General features: G+C 45.7%; 2 protein-coding genes across 2 annotated transcripts; one reads left to right on the top strand and one right to left on the bottom strand.

Annotated features, from left to right (window-relative positions):
• Window positions 1-37: 37 nt before the first annotated feature.
• TUBB1 (tubulin beta 1 class VI) lies at window positions 38-9,740 on the top strand. Its single transcript, XM_075845994.1, has 5 exons — window positions 38-290; window positions 1,936-2,116; window positions 5,246-5,354; window positions 5,457-5,567; window positions 6,738-9,740. Exons 2-5 carry the CDS (start codon window positions 2,060-2,062, stop codon window positions 7,832-7,834), a joined length of 1,374 nt encoding a protein of 457 aa, XP_075702109.1. The 5' UTR covers window positions 38-290; window positions 1,936-2,059; the 3' UTR covers window positions 7,835-9,740.
• Window positions 9,741-12,592: 2,852 nt separating this feature from the next.
• ATP5F1E (ATP synthase F1 subunit epsilon) lies at window positions 12,593-16,806 on the bottom strand. Its single transcript, XM_075845182.1, has 3 exons — window positions 16,655-16,806; window positions 15,649-15,779; window positions 12,593-12,716 (listed from the first exon to the last, which is right to left on the bottom strand). The coding sequence occupies exons 1-2, from the start codon at window positions 16,684-16,686 to the stop codon at window positions 15,653-15,655; spliced, it is 159 nt and encodes a 52-aa protein (XP_075701297.1). The 5' UTR covers window positions 16,687-16,806; the 3' UTR covers window positions 12,593-12,716; window positions 15,649-15,652.
• Between the last annotated feature and the right edge of the window lie 3,304 nt (window positions 16,807-20,110).

Genomic DNA, 20,110 nt, shown 5'->3' with positions numbered 1-20,110 from the left:
ACACAAAACGTTTATCTACAAAGTGCACGTCTTTCCATATTTTATAGTGTTGCTTTTTTATCTTTTTTTTATTAGTTATTCTATCAGGCTGCCGTCCAATGAAATGAATGGGAACCATGAGGCGTTCTCATTTCGAGCTCCCAGGGTGCATGTGGGATGTCAATTGGCTGCAGTGTAGAAGTGCATTCTCCTTGTGTCCAATCCAAGCAGTCACAGAAGGAAGAGGAACGTTTCACGACTAAAAAGAGGAGAGGATGGAGAATAGAACAAGGAAGCGTCTGTGCATACAGGTGAGTGACCGGGTGACCAGAAGACTCCGATCTAGGACTCCAGAAATGGCTAATAACATTGCAGACCTCCTATCCTCAACATGAAATATCTGATAACAATAAATAGTAACCTCTCATTCACCACTGCAGGTCTTCTCTTGAGCTGCCCTTGACCTCTAGAACTCTTTCTCCCCCTCAATTCCACAAAACCAACTTCTTCAAAATTCCTCCCTTCCTCATTCATATCGACCTTCAATTGCCTCTGCTGGGGGATTAATAATTGGTTAACTGGTCTGAGACAAGACAAAGGTCATCTTGCTTTCAGGAGGATGGGACACACTGCAGCTTTCCTTGTGTACTATGTAGTCTTGGCACAATAGTGTCACTCCCCCGCCCCCGTTTTTGAGTCACATTTGGCACCATCTATGAGCGGCAGTTCCTTGATCATGTCCTTTTAGCCCTCCTTGCTGTAACTGAAATCACCTATCAATGCACTGACTTTACCCTGAATTCGTGTTTATACACAGAAGCCAATCTAAACAAGCAGAGCTGCAGTGTAAAGCAATGAGAAGGGGGGGGGGGAAATCCTCTGATGTAGCAGGTTGACATTAAATCCACTCCGTGTCTCTATGTCAATAATTTAAAGAGTAGTCCATGATGAGCAGTTGTGGCCTCCATGTCTTATTGATTAGGTACGTGTGATGGGATATAATCATTATATAATCTCTGTTGTCTGGTATTACAGCTCCGCTCCATTGAAGTGAATGGGACGGAGCTGCAATACCAAACACAACCTGTGGGCTGAGGTCCTTTCCCAGTTCCAAAAACCCTTGACCCAATGATCCTGACATTTTGCTATTATATATCAGCTATAGAGGGATCAGAGGCTCCCAGTTGCAACCGGGCCGAAGGGGGGCAAAACCCCTCTGCCACATAACCTCTTATGTGGCAGGTGGGTTTTTGTCCCTCTTCCGGCCAGGTGTAACGGTGAGCCTCCGCAGGTTGGGGGCCCTAGTACCAGATGTTGCATTGGTGCCCAGGCGCTTTAAACTCCTCCTCTGACGACATTGGCCTACAGATCAGGCTTGTGATGTCATCGTTTGCACATTTCATACTTTTTGGATTATTCCTAGTAACAGCCGGTGTTCATTATTCGCTGTATTTGTGACTGTGGCCGGCGATGTCCATTTTATATTCTCAGTAACCCATGTGTGGGGAAGGAGATAACGCTCCACTGATGACGCGGTCTGTGGGCGGGGCCTATTCTCTCGTTACTCCATTGGGTCTCCTGCAGATTAAACCTCTCTGCTACTTTGTGAGTCTGTATAGTAATCGCTGATCGTTCTTAAAAATGGACTACACCCAAAATGGCCACCATTATCGTAATACCAATGGTTGTCACCCAGCTTTCCAAGACTCCCGAGTGGCAAAACTACAGTGAATTTCTACATAGGACACCAGGAAAACTGAGCCACAACCCCTTTGGGAATCGTAATGTGATCGCACTGGTTGTCACACGTCTTTCCCAAAAATAAAAAATGTTTGAAATGTCAAAAAAAATATTTTTGAATTTGTCCCAAAAACTTTCTGCAGAATTCTTCTGTGCTTTCTAGTCCTGTGAGTACGTAACCCAGCCTTCGCCTCTTCTCTGTTGCTCTCCATTTAGCAGCCCCGGTTGTGCAGAGATAATAAGGCTCCCGGTGACGTCATCACCCGTATATAATCTCCTGGGGAGTTTTGCAGCGTCACAATCTTTTTGAACCACAGAACTGTTCCTCCCGGAGTCCAGGATGCGTGAAATTGTCCATCTGCAGATAGGTCAATGCGGGAATCAAATTGGAGGAAAGGTGAGTGAGTGACTTTATAATACACACGTGATGGGGACACCTATAGATAATATAACGTCGCTCTATAGGTTATGAGGGTAAGAGAGGTTTTGGACTGTATGTAGTAAATTCAGATGCAGCAGAGTTGAACTTGTCACAGGGTGTATTATTTGTCATTGTGTTACGATAACACTGTAGGTTTACCTGCAGTCCTATGTAAAACAACAAATCACAGATTGTAATGTGCTTAATGACAAACACAACTCTGCTACATGGCACATTTGCATCTTTTCTATGTTCACTGCCCTCAATGTGCTCATAGAAAACATTTTGTCTTGTGTAAAATAATTTCCAAAGATATTTTTGGGAAAAGTCGCAAATGCATCCAGTTACAATTTGCTCAAAAAAAAATTGTGACTTTAATGCATTTACATCGCCCACGCCACTTTTCCAACCCAACAAATTTGCTATAATTTACGCTAGAAACCAGCGCAAATTATTTTAGAAATCTACGCCAGTTAGTAGCCGGTGTAGATTCCCCTTTAGACGCAAGGAAAGCCAGAGATGTGCCGAATTTAATACAACTCCCAATATACCCTGACAAAGCATGCTGGGAGTTGTAGTGTTGTGGCAGCTGGAGAGCCCCAGGTTGATCACTATTGGATACATTATGATGTCTACATTGTAGCAACTAGTGACTGTTCTCTCCATGGAAAGGTGTCGGCTGTGTAATTACCTTCCACTGTCAGGTGCACTAGTCATGTGACCGCTAAGCTCCGCCCAGGTTAGAAAATATTACAAAAATGAGTAATCATGATGAATACATTTCCATTCTATGATGAGTGTAAGGTTCCGTTCACATTTGCGTTGGAGTTTCCTTTGCAGATTCCATTGCGTTTTCTCGGAAAAATAAGCACAGCATGCAGAGCTATTTTTCCCGGTAAAATGATGGACACCATGACGGAACCCATTATAAGTCAATGAGGTCCTTCATGCGAGGGGTCCGGCTTTCCCTCAATTTCTTTGTTCTTCTCCTATGCCGGATGCAGTGACTGGAGATTTTCCGTCTTCATTACCTTGTGTTTGTATCTTTTGACTCCTCACAAGTCTAGAGGAAGTTTTAAGTTTCGTTCTGCTGTGAGCGTTGTACATCTCCGCTACGGCTGATGAAAACAAACCCGTAAGGAGCCGACACGAGGGGAACCCAGCACTCCATGTAGAGACACGTATAATATAACTGGATGAAGAATACAAGTCCTAGAAGAGTTATACGATCTTCTAATATACTTTGTGTATTAATTCCTTCATGGTATGCAAGATCTCTGCTTGGTGTCATTGACTGTAAACCCTCATTGTTTACTTCAGCGCTCTCTAATGTAACTTCCTCCTAAACCATGAAGGTTCTCATTCAATTACTACAAGCAGAGATCCTGATAAACGGAGGATTCGATACACAAATTAATTTTTAGAAAATGGCATACGTTTTCATTACACAATGAATAAGCTTTATTTGCTAAATCTGCAATATCCCTTTAAAAGGAAATACTGTTTAGATCAGAGGCTGTAAGTGCTCTGCTCGGAGTTACCCTTTAAATTTCTTCACCATTTGCATCTAGGACTGATCAGATGATGGTAAATATCTAAAGCTTCCCATAGACATGTAGTGTTTTCTCAGCGGATCTTTACGATTTCAGCAGGATCAAATGTCAATCTATTGTGTATTCCCACTGCTCTTTGGTCAATAAATGTCTCCCAACAACAGAAACAAGAATCCATTAGGTTGGAATGTAAAGGGGTTGTACAGGATTAGAAAAATGTCTTTCTTCCAGAAACAGCGCCACACCTGTCCACAGGTTGTGTGCGGTATTGCAGCTCAGCCACATTTACGTCAGAGGAGCTGGACTGCAGTACCGCACACAACCCAGGGACAGCTGTGGTGCTGTTTCTAGAAGAAATCGGCCATTTTATTCTAATCCTGTACAAATCCTTTAACCCCTGTGATAAGCGGCTCTAGACTTGCGTGGCAGCTACTTATCCCCTTTGAAATAACATGCACGTTTGGCTGAGCTAGGCATGTTTATTGGGGATAGGGAGATGTCATAGCTACCAGCCAGCTATAGCATATCTCCGGTCTTCTTAGTCGTTAGCTATAGGTGGTGCAGTAGTCGCAGCCAGGTCCATAGGTCCCCCCCCAATCTTATATAAAAGAATAGCAGTGCTATATGTCATTGTAATGATGCTACACACCGCTATCTCACTATACAAATGTAGATTTGGCTTTCAAAGTTGTGACCTGTTGGGTGCGGAGCCCCTGAGCAGGGTGTATTTAGGCCGGGGCATGGTTGCCTCCTTATTCTTGATGTATGTGGGGTGCGATGTACTGTTCTGTATGTCAGTAAATAAGTCAAGTGCACGTGAGGGCTCAGGGGCCTGGCAGGGCTGGCAGCGGAGGGTGTGCCGGTGGCTTTACACTGTGGTGTGTTGTGGAGGAGACTGATAAGGACATATGGGCAGGTCTGCAGAATGGAGATGAAGATACGAGTCTCCCACTACTGATGGTTTTTTCTTTTTAATTCTTTCCTGAGCTTGGCCATAAAACCGCAGCCTCTTCCTGATGGGGGAGGGGAGGTTGGGCTGATACGTCTCCGCTATGTTCTATTTGAGACGTACAGAAATGATCCATGGCCCAAGTATTCTCCGTATATAGAGGACTGCTGTATCCATCAGCCCCATAGACACAACAGTCCGTTATATTGAGAATGTAGAACCATTGCACAGTCCGTTTTGCTTATCTTCATGCCATTGGCTTATCTTCATGCCATTGGCTTATCTTCATGCCATTGGCTTATCTTCATGCCATTGGCTTATCTTCATGCCATTGGCTTATCTTCATGCCATTGGCTTATAGCTGTCACATGGCTGAGTTGTAGTTACTCTATTGGATTACCTTGCGTAGGACGCCATTGTGGTGCAGATACAAGATATCAGATGATTGAAGAGTTTTACATATTATCTGTATAGTGATTGGTTCCATTATATATGGGGGGGGGGGGTGTTCCTGAATCTTCCTGGGGGTGGGTACGATGACCGGTCTCTAGATCACGTGACTCTCGTTCTGATATCCATGGTGGTCTTTGTTCTTCCTCGTAGTTCTGGGAAGTGATTACTGATGAACACGGTATCGACAATGGAGGAAACTACGTGGGAGATTCTGACCTGCAGCTGGAGAGGATCAACGTCTACTTCAACGAGGCTCATTGTAAGTGTCTCCCCCCCCCCCCCCCCTACGGGCCGTAGTTTGCTTCTATCTCATTGGCGGTGTTGGTTTTAGTTCTTCCATCTTGTTCTCTCTCCTATTTAGCTCATAAGTATGTTCCTAGAGCTGTGCTCGTGGATCTGGAGCCTGGCACCATGGACAGTTTGCGCTCCAGCGCTATTGGACCTTTGTTCCGTCCAGACAGCTTCATCCATGGTAATGTACATCCATATTTCATGTGTGACAGGGATAGTAAAATATAGATGGAGGGAAACGCATGACTGTAGAGTTACATTAGTAGGCTACATAGATCAGGATGCTCGACATTCTCTGGTCTGAGCTTCACGTTGTACCACTCCCAATGGCTGCAATAAAACTTAAAGGGGTCATGTTACCTGAACAGTATATGGGGGTGGGGGGGGATATTTCACCGATCAGGAGAATGGGGGCACCCCCCTACCTGGCACTTCAGAGAAGAGGATACTGCGCATACGGAAAAGTTTTGCAACTCCCGTTAACTGCAATGGACACCCACACACCCCCCCCCCACACACACCCCTCTCCTCTCTCTTTGGTGTGCTGATCCGGGGACCTCTATTCTCCCAAAGATAGGACCCCCACCTATCAGACATTAATGGCATTTACAAAGAATATGCCATCATTGTCTAAGATGAGAAGACCCCTTTAAAGAGAACCTGACAACAGTTTTGATGCCTCACATCTGATTCCCCGGCAGTCACAAGTGCCACTCTGAGTGACAGCTCTAGCAGCCAATCAGGAGACCGCTAGAGCCAACACTTAAAGCAGAGGGGTGGAGCTTGCAGTGCAGGAGTCCATCACATCAAGTCCCGCTTTAGTGGCACTTGCGGTCGGCACACACATCATTTTCTCAATCATACAGCGTGAGTGACCATGACAAAAAAAGTACGTTTAAAATGCCGTCAACCTCCCTTTTATCACTGTCGGCCGTTTGGATGCCTCAAAACTTCTGAAAGGTTCCCTTTAAAGGAGTACTGATACACTGTGTTATGCCTAGTGCAGGGTCTGAGGGGGTGGAGCATGGCACAGAATTCAAAGACCACCAAAGAGAATCTCCGTCATACTCCGCCCAATCGGGCCCTGCACTTGGCAACAGTTTTTCCTAGATATTTCGACGGACATGTGTTTTCTGAACTATCGGGACATGGACGTGTGTCCTGGTGATTGGGTACAATATCAAGAGCCACAGGTGGCGGGCCCTGATATATATTATGGTAAAGCGTGCGGTGTAGCTTTATTCTACAGATTCCCACAGATCACTCCTAGGAGAGATTCTATTATTATTAGGGGATCTGTTGTCTAGTATTTTATGGTCATCAACTTATCATGGATTGTAATATGTCTTAGGTAATTCTGGAGCTGGCAACAACTGGGCAAAAGGTCACTACACGGAGGGAGCAGAGCTGATCGAATCTGTGATTGACGTTGTGAGATCAGAGAGCGAAAGCTGTGACTGTCTTCAGGGGTTTCAGCTGGTGCACTCTCTCGGTGGAGGAACTGGCTCCGGGATGGGCACTCTTCTCATTAACAAGATTCGTGAAGAGTACCCAGACAGAATCATGAATACCTTCAGCATCATGCCCTCCCCCAAGGTGTCAGACACAGTAGTGGAGCCTTACAATGCCATCTTGTCCATCCACCAGCTGCTCGAGAACACCGATGAGACCTTCTGCATTGACAACGAGGCCTTGTACGATATCTGCTTCCGCACCTTGAAGATGTCCAACCCCACCTACGGTGACCTCAACCATCTGGTGTCCATGACGATGAGTGGCGTGACTACATCTCTGCGCTTCCCTGGTCAACTCAACGCTGATCTCAGGAAGTTGGCAGTCAATATGGTGCCTTTCCCCCGTCTTCACTTCTTCATAACTGGGTTTGCTCCTCTAACATCTCGAAGAAGCCAACAATATAAAGCCCTAACTGTGCCCGAGCTTACCCAGCAGATGTTTGACTCCAAGAACATGATGACCGCCTGTGACCCACATCATGGCCGCTACTTGACCGTGGCTGGAATCTTCCGTGGTCGAATGTCCACTAGAGAAGTGGACGAACAGATGTTGGCCGTGCAGTCCAAAAACAGCGCCTACTTCGTGGAATGGATTCCTAACAACGTGAAGGTGGCGGTCTGTGACATCCCGCCCCGTGGTCTCAAGATGGCTTCTACCTTCATAGGCAACAACACCGCTATCCAGGAAATCTTCGGGCGAATTGCTGAGCAGTTCTCGGCCATGTACCGAAGAAAAGCCTTCCTCCACTGGTATACGGGAGAGGGCATGGATGAGATGGAGTTCACGGAGGCGGAGTGTAACACCCACGATTTGATTGCAGAATACCAGCAGTACCAGGATGCCACAGCCGACATGGAGGACTATTTTGAAGAAGAGGTTAAAGAAACAGAAGTGGTAAAAGTAACAAAGACTTTACATAAGGTCTACATCTAGAATAAGACCTGTGAGACTTGGTGTCGCTGCAGCAATGAAGACTCCCACAAGTTCTGCCCGGGGGTCTAAGGACCTGAACTGACGACATAGGGATCTATGATGCTGACAGTTCGGGCCATGACCTGCGGTGGCCTCGCGGGAGTGGTAGGGATTCTCATGTTTCCCTAGAACTCTTACTTCGCTTATTGATAGCTTCATTGTACAATAGTCTAACCAGCCGTTGTGAAACTACAACTCCCAGCGTCCCCTGAGCTTTGTAGAAATAGAACTCTACAACCATTAGGACATAAGATGATTTACTGAGCGAGCGATATTACATTTATTAGAAAGTGAGTGTAGCCTGAAGACTGGAGGCTTACGTTTGTTTAAAGGATTTGTCAGATATTCTCGGCCAGAAAGAGACATCCTATAGTTATGGCTGCAAATACCGAGACAGAATTATTTTCAATTTTGCTTATGTATTGTGGATGTTGGCCGTAGAATTATTATTATTGATAGACTAGTAACAGCGCCAGATATTTGAGCTGAACCGCTAATACATATACAATACGGATCATTTCTCCTGCTCGCATCAGACAGCCATTTTGTTCTACACCGTTATGAATGCACAAAATGGCCGCTCTTGCGTTTTGAGTGGGCGCTTTTATGTTTTGTTGTAATCAAATATTGCTGGACTGAGGATGGTGATCTCATCAGGTTGCATTATAGTGGGATTTCCTGGTAGTGGCTAATGACATCAGTGATACCAAACTAATGGCCCAGGGGAAAGCAGCTGCATGGAGGATCGCCTTCCCCAGCCGCACTGTCTGGCTATATACACTAGAGGAGCTGGTTTCTGTGTTGGGCCCTATTCACATCTCATTTTCCCCTAAGACTCGTGTGCACGTTGGAAAAGCTCCTGGTGTATTCATTACACGTGTACACAAAGCTACAGATGGCAGCCATTCTTTTTTTTTTTTTTTTTTATAGCATGGTCAGCTACAATGCTCCATCCCGCAGTACATAGTGACGGCTGTCGCTGTATGGGGTAAGCCTATAGTACCCGTTTAACATATATATATATTCTGGGCTTTTCATGACATCTGTTAAACGGATGAGGAGTCCATGCTTCGCTGTTAGGCATCGATCACGGCCTACGTATAACAAATGTCAGGAACGCTCCCGCTGTATATTTGATAAACTTTGGCAAAATAAAGCTGTGACTGGGTCCTTAGCAGAACAAGCCAATCTCTATAACTTAAAGGGGTATCCTGGTTACTACAAGTTACCCCCTATCTGTAGGGTAAGAGGTAACTTGCTGATCGGTGAGTGTCAGACCCCCACAGTTTACAAGATTGGGGGTCCCATACCCCCTCATTTGAACAGAGCGTTAGGTCTCTCATGCGCACTGCCGCTCCATTCGTTCTCTACGGCAGCGCTGGAAATCACTAAAGCGCCGTACTCCATCTCCGGCGCTCCCATAGAGACTGAATGGGGCGGTAGTGCACGAGTGACCTGCTGCTCTGTTCAAATGAGGGGTACAGGACCTCTTCTCAAACTGTGGGGGTCCCATATAGATCAGCAAGTTACCCCCTACACTACGGACAGGGAGTAACTTGTTGTAACCAGGATACCCCTTTACAGGCTATATCATTTTCGGCGGTTTCTTTCGTTCAATGTTTTAAGTAGAAGCTGTCGGGGGAAAAACAAAACTAAGTGTTTAATAAGTCTGTGTATCCTGCACGGCCTCTCAGCCAACTCCACCGCGCTGCAGTTAACGGGCCACATTTGACGCCGGTGATGTATTGGGTTGACCGCCACCATCTTACATGTTTGTGCTCTTAACGGCACTCCACCCCGTCTGCTTTTTTCCATGACTTTGCTTGTATTTGTCACTTATGTAGAATAAAACGAATGACAATTTTAATGAGGAAAATGATAAGGATCTGTAAAAACAAAACTACCGGTTGTACATAAAGCCCATCAGTGTACATGACAAGTGTGAAAATTGTAAATAATAGCTCCTCTGGGCCCATGACAACACTTCCTTTACTCTGGCAGTTAATCTTTGAACAATTCCTTTAAGTGTTAAGTGTTATCCCTCCTATTCGCAGGATAGGTAATAACATGCTGATCGGTGGGGGTCCAATTCCTACAAATGAATGAAGCAGCAGGTCGAGCTTGCCCACAGCAGAGGGCTCAGCTATCTCCAGCAGTGCCATAGAGAATGGCGCAGCAGTGCTCATGCTTGACCTGCCGCTCCATTTCCATTCAATCAGAGGAACATGATCCCTGTTTTCATGATCAGTGCAGATCCTAGTGGTCAGATCCTCACTGATCAGCGTGTGATCACCCATCCATTTAATATCTTTGGACAACCCCTTTAAGACTTTTTTTTTTTAAACCACTGTCCACATCAATGTCTATTTCCATCCCAACTAGAAGCACTTGTGTGTATAGAGCTGGACATTGATGTGGATGGTGACTCAAAGGAATTGGTTGTTATAAAATGTATGTCCACTTTTATATAAAGGAGTTCTCCTATAAACGTATCTGGTACAGAACGCAGCTTGGATGTAGCTTCACCCAACACCACATGATTTGAGTTACTGGGAAATCTGCAGGGACAATAACCAGATACCACACCCCGGTTATCACTTGACCATCTTGGGGTTTTCATACATTATATAATACACACACAGCACTTTACTACACATGGTGACACGAGCGGATCATAAGACCCTCGCCTACAGTTCCCTTTTTCAGTATCAGTATTAAACGCAGTGGCCTCATCTTCAGTTCCTGAATTTCTGGTAAAAGACCTTAAAGGGGTTGTCCAAGATAAGAACATGGCTGCTTTCTTCCAAACACAGCCCCCCCCCCGCTGTCCATGGGTTGTGTGGTATTACAGCTCAGCTTCATTGAAATGAATAGGACAGAGCTGCAATACCACACACAACCTGTAGACTGGTGTGGTGCTGTCCTGGACAAGCCCTTTTAATGCTGAAGAAGTCTCGCAGGATGAAAGTTTACTGCAATGAGATGTGTGACCTGGTTCATAGAGAAGCGCTATGGGGATGGGTGCACTCCCGCTATCGTACAGGGCAGGAAGCACAGTCGCCCAACACCACTGTCCCCAGAGATAAGACAGCAGCGAAAGAAAAGGAAACCAACTCCTGGCTGATATCACATCCCGTTCTTTTCCTATAGTGTGCTAGATATACGAGCCGGGGGAGCCAAAATAATCACATCTCATAGCTAAAAACCCACAATACATTGGGGAAGACTTACTGAGTTGCACCTTTTTATTTGGTGCAAAATAAATGTAGACTATTATTGGTTTACACCTCCCTACACACACTTCGGCCCTGTTCACACACAGTTTTTTGCAGGTGGAATTTCTGCCTCAAAATTTCAGTTGGCAGTTTTAGTCAGATTTTCCCCTCCCTGGACTGTGTTTTTCACCTGCGGCCATTGAGCGGCGCGGGCATAAAACTCAGTGAAATACGCTTTCTCTGCCTCCCATTGATGTCAATGGGAGGTCAGAGGCGTAAACGCCTGAAGATAGGGCATGTCCCTTCTTTCTCCCGTGAGACTGTTTTACCGCTCGTGGGAAAAAGACGCCTCCGACCCCCATTGAAATTTTTTTTTTTAATAGATCAGTGTTTAGTGGAACTTTAGTCTTTATTAAAAAAGATAGTTTCACATTTGGAGGTACAGCTGTTCTGTATTCTCTATATAGAGCAGCTGTATCGTTCGCTTTACACTGAGCCAGTCTCACGGGATTGTGTCGGCGGGTCCTGCATGTATGACATAGATGTGATCGTTTACAGGTGGATCCTAAGTTCATAACTTAGATGTAATAGATTACAGGTGGATCCACGCAGGACCTGCAGACACTGAACCAGTCAGATTTGCAGGACTGACTGATTCAGTGTAAAACGAGTGATATAGCTGCTCTGTGTAGAGCAAAATACAAAACAGCTGTATCAAAAAACTATTTTTTTTTAAAAAAAAAGACTAAATTACAAAGTTACACTAATCTATTCAAATAAAAAAAGATTAAAAAAAGCCCTTAAAAAGGTGTACATAGTCTTTAAACTAAACCAACCAAGAGGTGGTATGAGGAAAAGTGTCGACAAGTCCAGCTAGATGCATCAAAATTATCATACAGCGTGTGCAATAGAGTTTACTCTGTCTAAATAAGACATTCGTAAACCTGCCCCATATTATGGAAATTTAAACTGACTTGGTAAAAAAAAAGGTGGTCCAGGATTAGAAAAATATTGTTGCTTTCTTCCAAAAACAGCGCCACACCTGTCTACAGGTTGTATGTGGTATTGCAGCTCACCCCTTTTCACTTGAGCTGCAAAACCAGACAACCCATGAGCAGGTGTGGCGCAGTTTCTGGAAGAAAGCCGCCATATTTTTCTAATCCTGGACAACTCCTTTTAATGTTGTGCAACTTAAAGGATCGGTCTAGCAGCGATTATCTTTGGCCAACTAAGCATAAGACGTTGGTCATACCTCTGCCTGGTCAAGAAGGGTTGTTGTGGTTTTTTTTTTTTACCCTACAGAGACACTATGGTGTTAGTGACCGTGTTCCCTCCACGTCACAGGCAGTACAGAGACTAGAGGAGCTCTACAATGTGATGACCCCAACAAACAACACCTCATACCTCAGCTGCCTGACCCATGTGACAGAGCGAGACACTATGGGGGTTTCCTGCACTTGAATTTTCCATTTATAATTGAGAATAAAACGTGTGGAGAGAGACATTTATAAATAACGCATCCTACTTTATTCACTCATTTAGAACGGGAACAGTTACAGGTTTGGGCGCAGGTCAGCGGCTCCATGGGAATCTGGTTGTTCCAGCAAAGGTCTTCTGGTGCGGAGGATCTGAAAGAGCAGAGTAATGTATTAGAAAGTGACATTTATGGTGGGGGATCTGCATGGAAATCTTAACATAGATTATATCTAATCCCAGACAACCCTTTAAATGGCTTCAAGTGTCAATTATGGGGCTGGAAAATGACAAATCAGTAATCAGTCCTGTAGCATCACATGACACGACCAGGCGTTGTGTGCCAACCTGCTGGTCCTGATTGGCACTTCGAGGCGTTATCTAGTAGGTACATTATACCCACGTATTCGGTGTTGATAAAAGAACATGATCTAAATGACAAGCGACTGTAACAGAACATCATGGACTGCAGGTGGCGCTGTCACAACAGAATCTTTACCGACTAATCTGTGGGTTTCTGGGTAATGTAGAAGCAAATTAAATGTACATCAGCAAGCCAGAAGTAGACCACCCCAGCAGTATCTGGACCCCCTGTGTGACGTGGCAGCAGAAGTTATTTTTTTTGTGGCTCTGTTCCCCGCTGTACAGCAGGTAAATCATTCAGCTTTTCCTGACTTCTGAATGGTATATATTTCTAGTGATACATCCGCCCCCATACTGCCGCGTAACTAGGCAGTTTTGCCATTCAGGAGTCCGGGAAAGCTGGAGGACAACAATCAGCTATTGAAGCTGTAATGTCCGGCACGTTGTGTCACCCAGAGATAAAAACGAAACAATAGAACTGGTAAATACGAAACATTGACACGAGACAACGACTCGACCTTCATCACCGGCTATTTCCAGCACGGCCGAATGACTAGGGAAAGGTAAGAGGATAAAGCGCGTGGTTGTCTGGGCTCACAAAGATAAAACAACTTCTGTTTTAAGAGATAGAAGTCTCCTGTAGCCATAGTCTGAGTGACCCCATCATCACACCCTCAGAATGGACACGAATGACTGTGTAGACAGGTGAGCGGACAATGTTCGGTGTGATGGAACTACCCGCTGTATATTATAGGACTCTAGAGAAACTGCATAGAATGTCACTCCAAATGCTGCTAAAATAATGGCTCAATAACCAGCAGGGCCAATGACACGTCATGTAATGGGGAGCACTATGCCGTGCTCAGAGATGAGCGGCAGAGATAAGCGTGAGCTGACCTCTATTATTGTAGTGATAGGAGTCATTATTTCCCGGCCTATACAATCGGTGTAAGAGATATGAAATTTAAACACCTGACACGCGTTTCACCGCCATTTCCGGCTTCTTCTAGGGGTGGAGACTGCCGGTGTCAAAGCCTTTATACAGGACATTGTTTGATTGATATTTCACATAGCCAATCGTAATAGGCAAGCATTATATCCCGGCGTAAAGACTAGACACTGGCCAGTTCTTCTACATTTAGATAAATAAAAAACGACTCCAGGTTAAAGGAAACGGTTTCAAATAAAAGTGCATTTAACTCGATACACAATAATATTTGAGTAATGTGCGGTCAAATTGGAAAAACAGAATAATAAAGTATCATTTTATTTGTCTAAATGTAGGAACAATATATAACTACTGGCCAGTGTTCAGTCTTCACACCGGAATATAATGTTTACTTATTACGGCTACATGAACGGTCAGTCAAGTTATGTCCTAAAGAACGGCCGTCTCCACCCCTAGAAGCAGCCGGAAATGCCGGTGAAACGTGTTTACATTTTGTATCTCCTAAACCAGGTTCAATTGTATAGGCCGGGAAATAATGACTCCAATAATAGAGAGGTCAGCTCACGCTTATCTCTGCCGCTCATCTCTGAGCACGGCATAGTGCTCCCCATTACATGACGTGTCATCGGCCCTGCTGGTTATTGAGCCATTATTTTAGCAGCATTTGGAGTGACATTCTATGCGGTTTCTCTAGAGTCCTATAATATACAGCGGGTAGTTCCATCACACCGAACATTGTCCGCTCACCTGCCTACACAGTCATTAGTGTCCATTCTGAGGGTGTGATGATGGGGTCACTCGGAGACCCTGATCCGTAGGAGACAGCATTTTTAATTGCGCTTTAAAAGATGTAATATGTTATTTTTTATAGAACCGCCCGCTTTATCCTCTTACCTTTCCCTAGTAATTCAGCCCAGTACTTATTGGTGGTGTGCACCTTGTGGCCCATTTCCATATTAAATAACATTTTGATTTGATAGTTTAGTCACCATCTCCCTCCTATATTACATTTCCAGCAAGTCACTGACAGCCACAGTGACCTCAGTCAGGCTCTGTTCACATCTGCATCAGGGGCGCCACTAGGGGTCTCTACCGCAGATCCCGTCATGTTTTCCAGAAAAAGATAGCGCAGCATGTTGAGCTATTTTGTCCAGCAAAATAATGGAAACCGGGCGGAACTCAAAGCCAATGGACACCGTTGGTGTCGGTCATTTGACGGATCACGCGCCCCCGTTATTTTTGTTATTCTGTTAGGGTATGTTCACACACACTATTTACGGACGTAATTCGGGCGTTTTACCCCAAATTATGTCCGAAAATGCGCCTCAATAGCGTCGGCAAACATCTGCCCATTCATTTGAATGGGTCTTACGATGTTCTGTTCAGACGGTCATTGTTTTTACGCCCCGCTGTCAAAAGGCGGGGCGTAAAAAGGACGCCCGCGTCAAAGAAGTGTCATGTCACTTCTTCAGACGTAAGTGGAGCCGTTTTCCGTGGACTCCATAGAAAACCAGCTCCAGTTACGTCCGTATTGGACGCAGCGTTCAAGCACCTGCACATGCCGTTACTGCTGAAATGACGGGGCTGTTTTCTCCTGAAAACAGCCCCGTAATTTCGCCCACTACGGACGCTGCTGTGTGAACATAACCTTACTGTGACAGAATAAAATAACAGAAATTGTAGCGCAAATATGAAGAGCTTAATGACGAGCGCCGCCCCGCCAGTAATGACGAGCGCCGCCCTGCCAGAAGTAAGGACACGCGCTCAGCACTCACCAGTTTAACTCGCTTTCTTCGGTTTGAGGATCCTCACGTTGACGGCTGACACCTTCTCCGCCTCCGCTTTGAACTGTGGTTTCAGAGCCGCTCTCACCGCGTTGGCACAGATCCGGGAGTAGCGAATGTAGCTGTGAAGACAGAAAGCCGCTGTAAGAATCTGAAGTCACACGATCGGCCGCTATAAGATTTAATTCTGTCATAACCTTTCCCATGGAGTCACTAGACGAGTGCTCCATTTTGGACAATCCCTTTTTGTTAGAAGTTTCCCCCGGATAAGCTGATCAACGTATTACTGCTTGGACTCCAGCAACGCGTAGTCCACAAGAAGAAAGAATTACCTCCACATATATTGCAATCGTTCCCACTTGCCTGGCGCCATCACCTAAAGACTGCACCAATTTTCCTGGTCTTTTCCCTGCACCGATAAGACATGGGCAAGGTCGTCCAGTTGGGGGAATCCTTTAAATGTCTCCTCATCCTACAATAACAGGGGTGAGGACTGGAGTAGATCCCTAGTCAAGGACTTCTGCTACATGACGGCTCCTGGCAAGAGCCACGTACTGACAGCCGAGGACATAGGAATAAATTACTGAGAAAATAGTGGCCCCAACAACCAATCAGATCACTGCATTCATTCCCTAACCGAAACTACTACACAAAGTGACAGCTTAGATCTGATTGGTTGCTACGGACAACACCATCCCCTCCGAACTAATTATAAGTAGAGTCTATAGCGTCTGTGCCCTTAAAGGGGACATCCACTGCACTACCAAACCTCTTAAAGGGGCAGCGCAAGCAGATGTTCTTGGAACAACTTCTATGGGAAACCTCATCACTGTACAACATGGTCTGCAGCCCATGTTGTCCCCATAGGTGGAGTAAAACTGCATGGGGTCTGCCCTCTCTAATAACCCGGGGATGCAGACACGAGCTAGGCCGCTACAGCCCTCCAATTACCCTACGCAAAAGCCATGACACACACCACCCGCCTGTGACCACTCACTTGATTCCAGCCTGTCTCCAGTACGCCACCATGATTCCAGCCGCTCGAGACCCGTTCGCTGACCGAAATGGCACTGACAGAAGGTCAGGAGGAGAATGCGACCGGAAAAGGAGAGCCGCACTGTAAGTAACCAATCCTAAGAGGGGATAACGACCGGTCGACTAATCACAACCTATTCCTGTGTTAGCCAATCGTGGTAAGTTCCGGTTATATCTAACCAATCAGAAGAGGTAATATTAGCAGCCGTACGCACGTAATGTCCGGGTCACCTCTTGCGGAACTTCTTTTTTTTTCTTCCAAAAACTTTATTAAGTATCAGTTTAAACACGGACAAGTATCGCATCAGTCCGTCATTTTGTAATATAATGTCCCTTTATAAATATAGCACTGCAAGAAGCAATTGAAGCAGTTCTCCAGTTTTGTGTAAATAAAGCTTATACAGTGTAAAATATAAAATTATGCAACTTTGAGTCATTTAAGACAGTCTTACAGTAAAATTGTCTTTGTTGCCCATAGCAACCTATCAGAGCTCAGCTATTATTTTTTTCAGAGGCGTTTAATAAATGAAAGCTGAGCTCTGATTGGTTGCTATTGACAGCAGCAGTTTTAGCTTCAGTTTTGATTCTCCGCCATTTTCAAGATCAGCGCTTGCCCTCAGTAAAATAAAAATAATAGGGCAGATATTTCTATGTATATACACCAGTTTTCAGGATTAGCACCATTTTTATGAAGTCACTTTACCACTTATTTTTGATACAATGTGTTTACCAACAACGCCAGGTCCAGGATGTAGCTATAGGGCTTGCAGATAGGCATTGCACCTGGGAACTGGTGACAGAACTGGGCCCAAAGCCACACAAGTCACCAGTATTTGTGGCACATGGTAGGTGGGGACTCGGCAGGGGCGTAGCTAGGGGGGGGCAGGCGGGGCATGTGCCCCGGGCGCAGCTTAGAGGGGGGCGCCAGCGCCCCCGCCTCCTGCACTATAATTGTACCTGTGTTGCAAGGACACAGGTATAATTAGAAGCAATGAATGACCGGGCACGTTCCGTGCCCGGCCATTCAGCGCCTTTCCACGAATGAAGCGACTGGTACCTTTTGTACCAGTGACGCTTCCGTCGATGAAAGGCGCTGACTGACAGGGAAAGTCATCCTGCCCAGCCAATCAGCGCCTTTCATAGACGCTGCGTTCAACCCCCAGGAGACCTGCGCAGAAGAGAGCAGGTCTCCATGGCTGCCAGACAGCGTGGGAGCGGGAATAAGGTGAGTTTGAATTGTTTTTTTTTTAAATTGTAATAAAAGTGTGTGGCTTTATCTTCCGGGGGGGGGGGGGGGGGGGGCTATATACTGGGGTGGGCTATCTATGGAGCACCATATACAGGGGTGGGCTATAGCTACAGGGGGGGCTATATAGTATATAGCCCCCCTGTAGATATAGTCCCCCTGTATATATAGCCCCCCCTGTATATAGCCCCTCTGTAGATATAGTCCCCCCTGTAGATATAGTCCCCCCTGTATATAGCCCACCCCTGTAGATATAGTCCCCCCCTGTAGATATAGTCCCCCCTGTATATAGCCCCCCTGTATATAGCCCACCCCTGTATATAGCCCACCCCTGTATATAGCCCCCCCTGTATATAGCCCCCCCTGTAGATATAGTCCCCCCTGTCTATAGCCCACCCCTGTATATAGCCCCCCTGTAGATAGATATAGTCCCCCCTGTATATAGCCCACCCCTGTATATAGCCCCCCTGTAGATAGTCCCCTGTAGATATAGTCCCCCCCTGTATATAGCCCACCCCTGTAGATAGCCCACCCCTGTAGATATAGCCCACCCCTGTAGATATAGCCCACCCCTGTAGATATAGTCCCCCCTGTAGATATAGTCCCCCCCTGTAGATATAGTCCCCCCCTGTAGCTATAGTCCCCCCCTGTATATAGCCCACCCCTGTATATAGCCCACCCCTGTATATAGCCCACCCCTGTATATAGCCCCCCTGTAGATAGATATAGTCCCCCCTGTATATAGCCCACCCCTGTATATAGTCCCCCCTGTAGATATAGCCCACCCCTGTATATAGTATCCCACAAATATCTCCCCCTATAGTGCTCCACAGAAAGCCCACCCCTGTATATACCCCCCTTGTACATAGTCAACCCCTGTATATGGTGCTCCACAGATAGCCCACCCCTGTATATAGTATATACAGGGGTGGGCTATCTGTGGAGCACTATATACAGGGGTGGGCTATCTAGTGGAGCACTATATACAGGGGTGGACTATCTAGTGGAGCACTATATACAAGGGTGGACTATCTAGTGGAGCACTATATACAGGGGTGGACTATATGTACAGGGGGGCTATATACAGGGGTGGGCTATCTGTGGAGCACTATATACAGGGGTGGACTATCTAGTGGAGCACTATATACAAGGGTGGACTATCTAGTGGAGCACTATATACAAGGGTGGACTATCTAGTGGAGCACTATATACAGGAGTGGGCTATCTGTGGAGCACTATATACAGGGGTGGACTATCTAGTGGAGCACTATATACAGGGCTGGGCTATATCTACAGGGGGCTATATATAGGGGTGGGCTATCTGTAGAGCACTATTGGGGGAGTTAGTTGTGGGACACTATATACAGGGGTGGGCTATATGGGGGCACTATCTACAGGGGGCACAGTGTGTGTGTGTGTGTGTGTGTGTGTGTGTGTGTGTGTGTGTGTGTGTGCGCCTCGGTGTATGGTGCTATTATAATTAGAGGTGCAGTGTGTGGCGCTATTATATTTAGGGGCGTAGTGTGTGGTATAATGATAACTTTATCTTTATTTATAGGTGCAGAAATGTTGGTAAAGTGAGAAGCTGAAGACATGTGAGCGGCAAACTGCAGAAATGGTCTGTGACCGGGAGAATTCATCATATAGGTCTGGACCGGATGGAGAAAAAGAACTAGAATCTGAGACGTCACCGGTGAGTCACTTAATGTGTTTATTCTGCCTCTAATCAGTAATGTAGTCACTGTATGATCTGCAGCGAGATGATTATGATAGGATTTATTTTTGTGAAACGGCATCTCCCAGCATATCCTTACCATTGTTCGGGCCATGCTGGGAGCTGTAGTTTTATGCCGTACATACCTATACAGCAGGGGTTGCACTAAATTGAGCTGTATTTGTGCTGGTGCTGTATTTATGTACTGAGCTTGGTTCTGGTGTTGTGTATAGAACCATATTGCTTGTAAGATGTACAAATGTGTTACATAAACAGCAATGACACGTCGATTGGTAGAGAAAACAAACACGGCGAGGGGGAAGGCGATGTCAGGAAAGAGGTTGGGGGGGGGACAGGACTAAAGTATAATTCTGGGAGGGATTTCCTCTCATATCAAATTACAGCTGTATGAAAAGGATATGATCAAGACAAGTATTCAGCCTCAAAGTAAACAAGAA

Source organism: Rhinoderma darwinii, chromosome 13, assembly GCF_050947455.1.
Source record: "Rhinoderma darwinii isolate aRhiDar2 chromosome 13, aRhiDar2.hap1, whole genome shotgun sequence".
Classification (NCBI taxonomy): Eukaryota; Metazoa; Chordata; class Amphibia; order Anura; family Rhinodermatidae; genus Rhinoderma; species Rhinoderma darwinii.
The sequence above is the reverse complement of the archived record's forward strand: the minus strand, read 5'-3'. Positions and strand labels throughout refer to the sequence as shown.

What these genes read in the sequence shown, in the direction of transcription:
- ATP5F1E (XM_075845182.1), bottom strand. Translation starts at nt 16,686, where the DNA reads ATGGTGGCGTACTGGAGACAGGCTGGAATCAA. An exon ending in TGGAGACAGGCTGGAATCAA is followed by an intron (nt 15,780 to 16,654) that starts GTGAGTGGTCAC and finishes CTGTCTTCACAG; the next exon opens with CTACATTCGCTACTCCCGGA.
- TUBB1 (XM_075845994.1), top strand. Translation starts at nt 2,060, where the DNA reads ATGCGTGAAATTGTCCATCTGCAGATAGGTCAATGCGGGAATCAAATT. An exon ending in GGAATCAAATTGGAGGAAAG is followed by an intron (nt 2,117 to 5,245) that starts GTGAGTGAGTGA and finishes TCTTCCTCGTAG; the next exon opens with TTCTGGGAAGTGATTACTGA. An exon ending in TCCAGACAGCTTCATCCATG is followed by an intron (nt 5,568 to 6,737) that starts GTAATGTACATC and finishes AATATGTCTTAG; the next exon opens with GTAATTCTGGAGCTGGCAAC.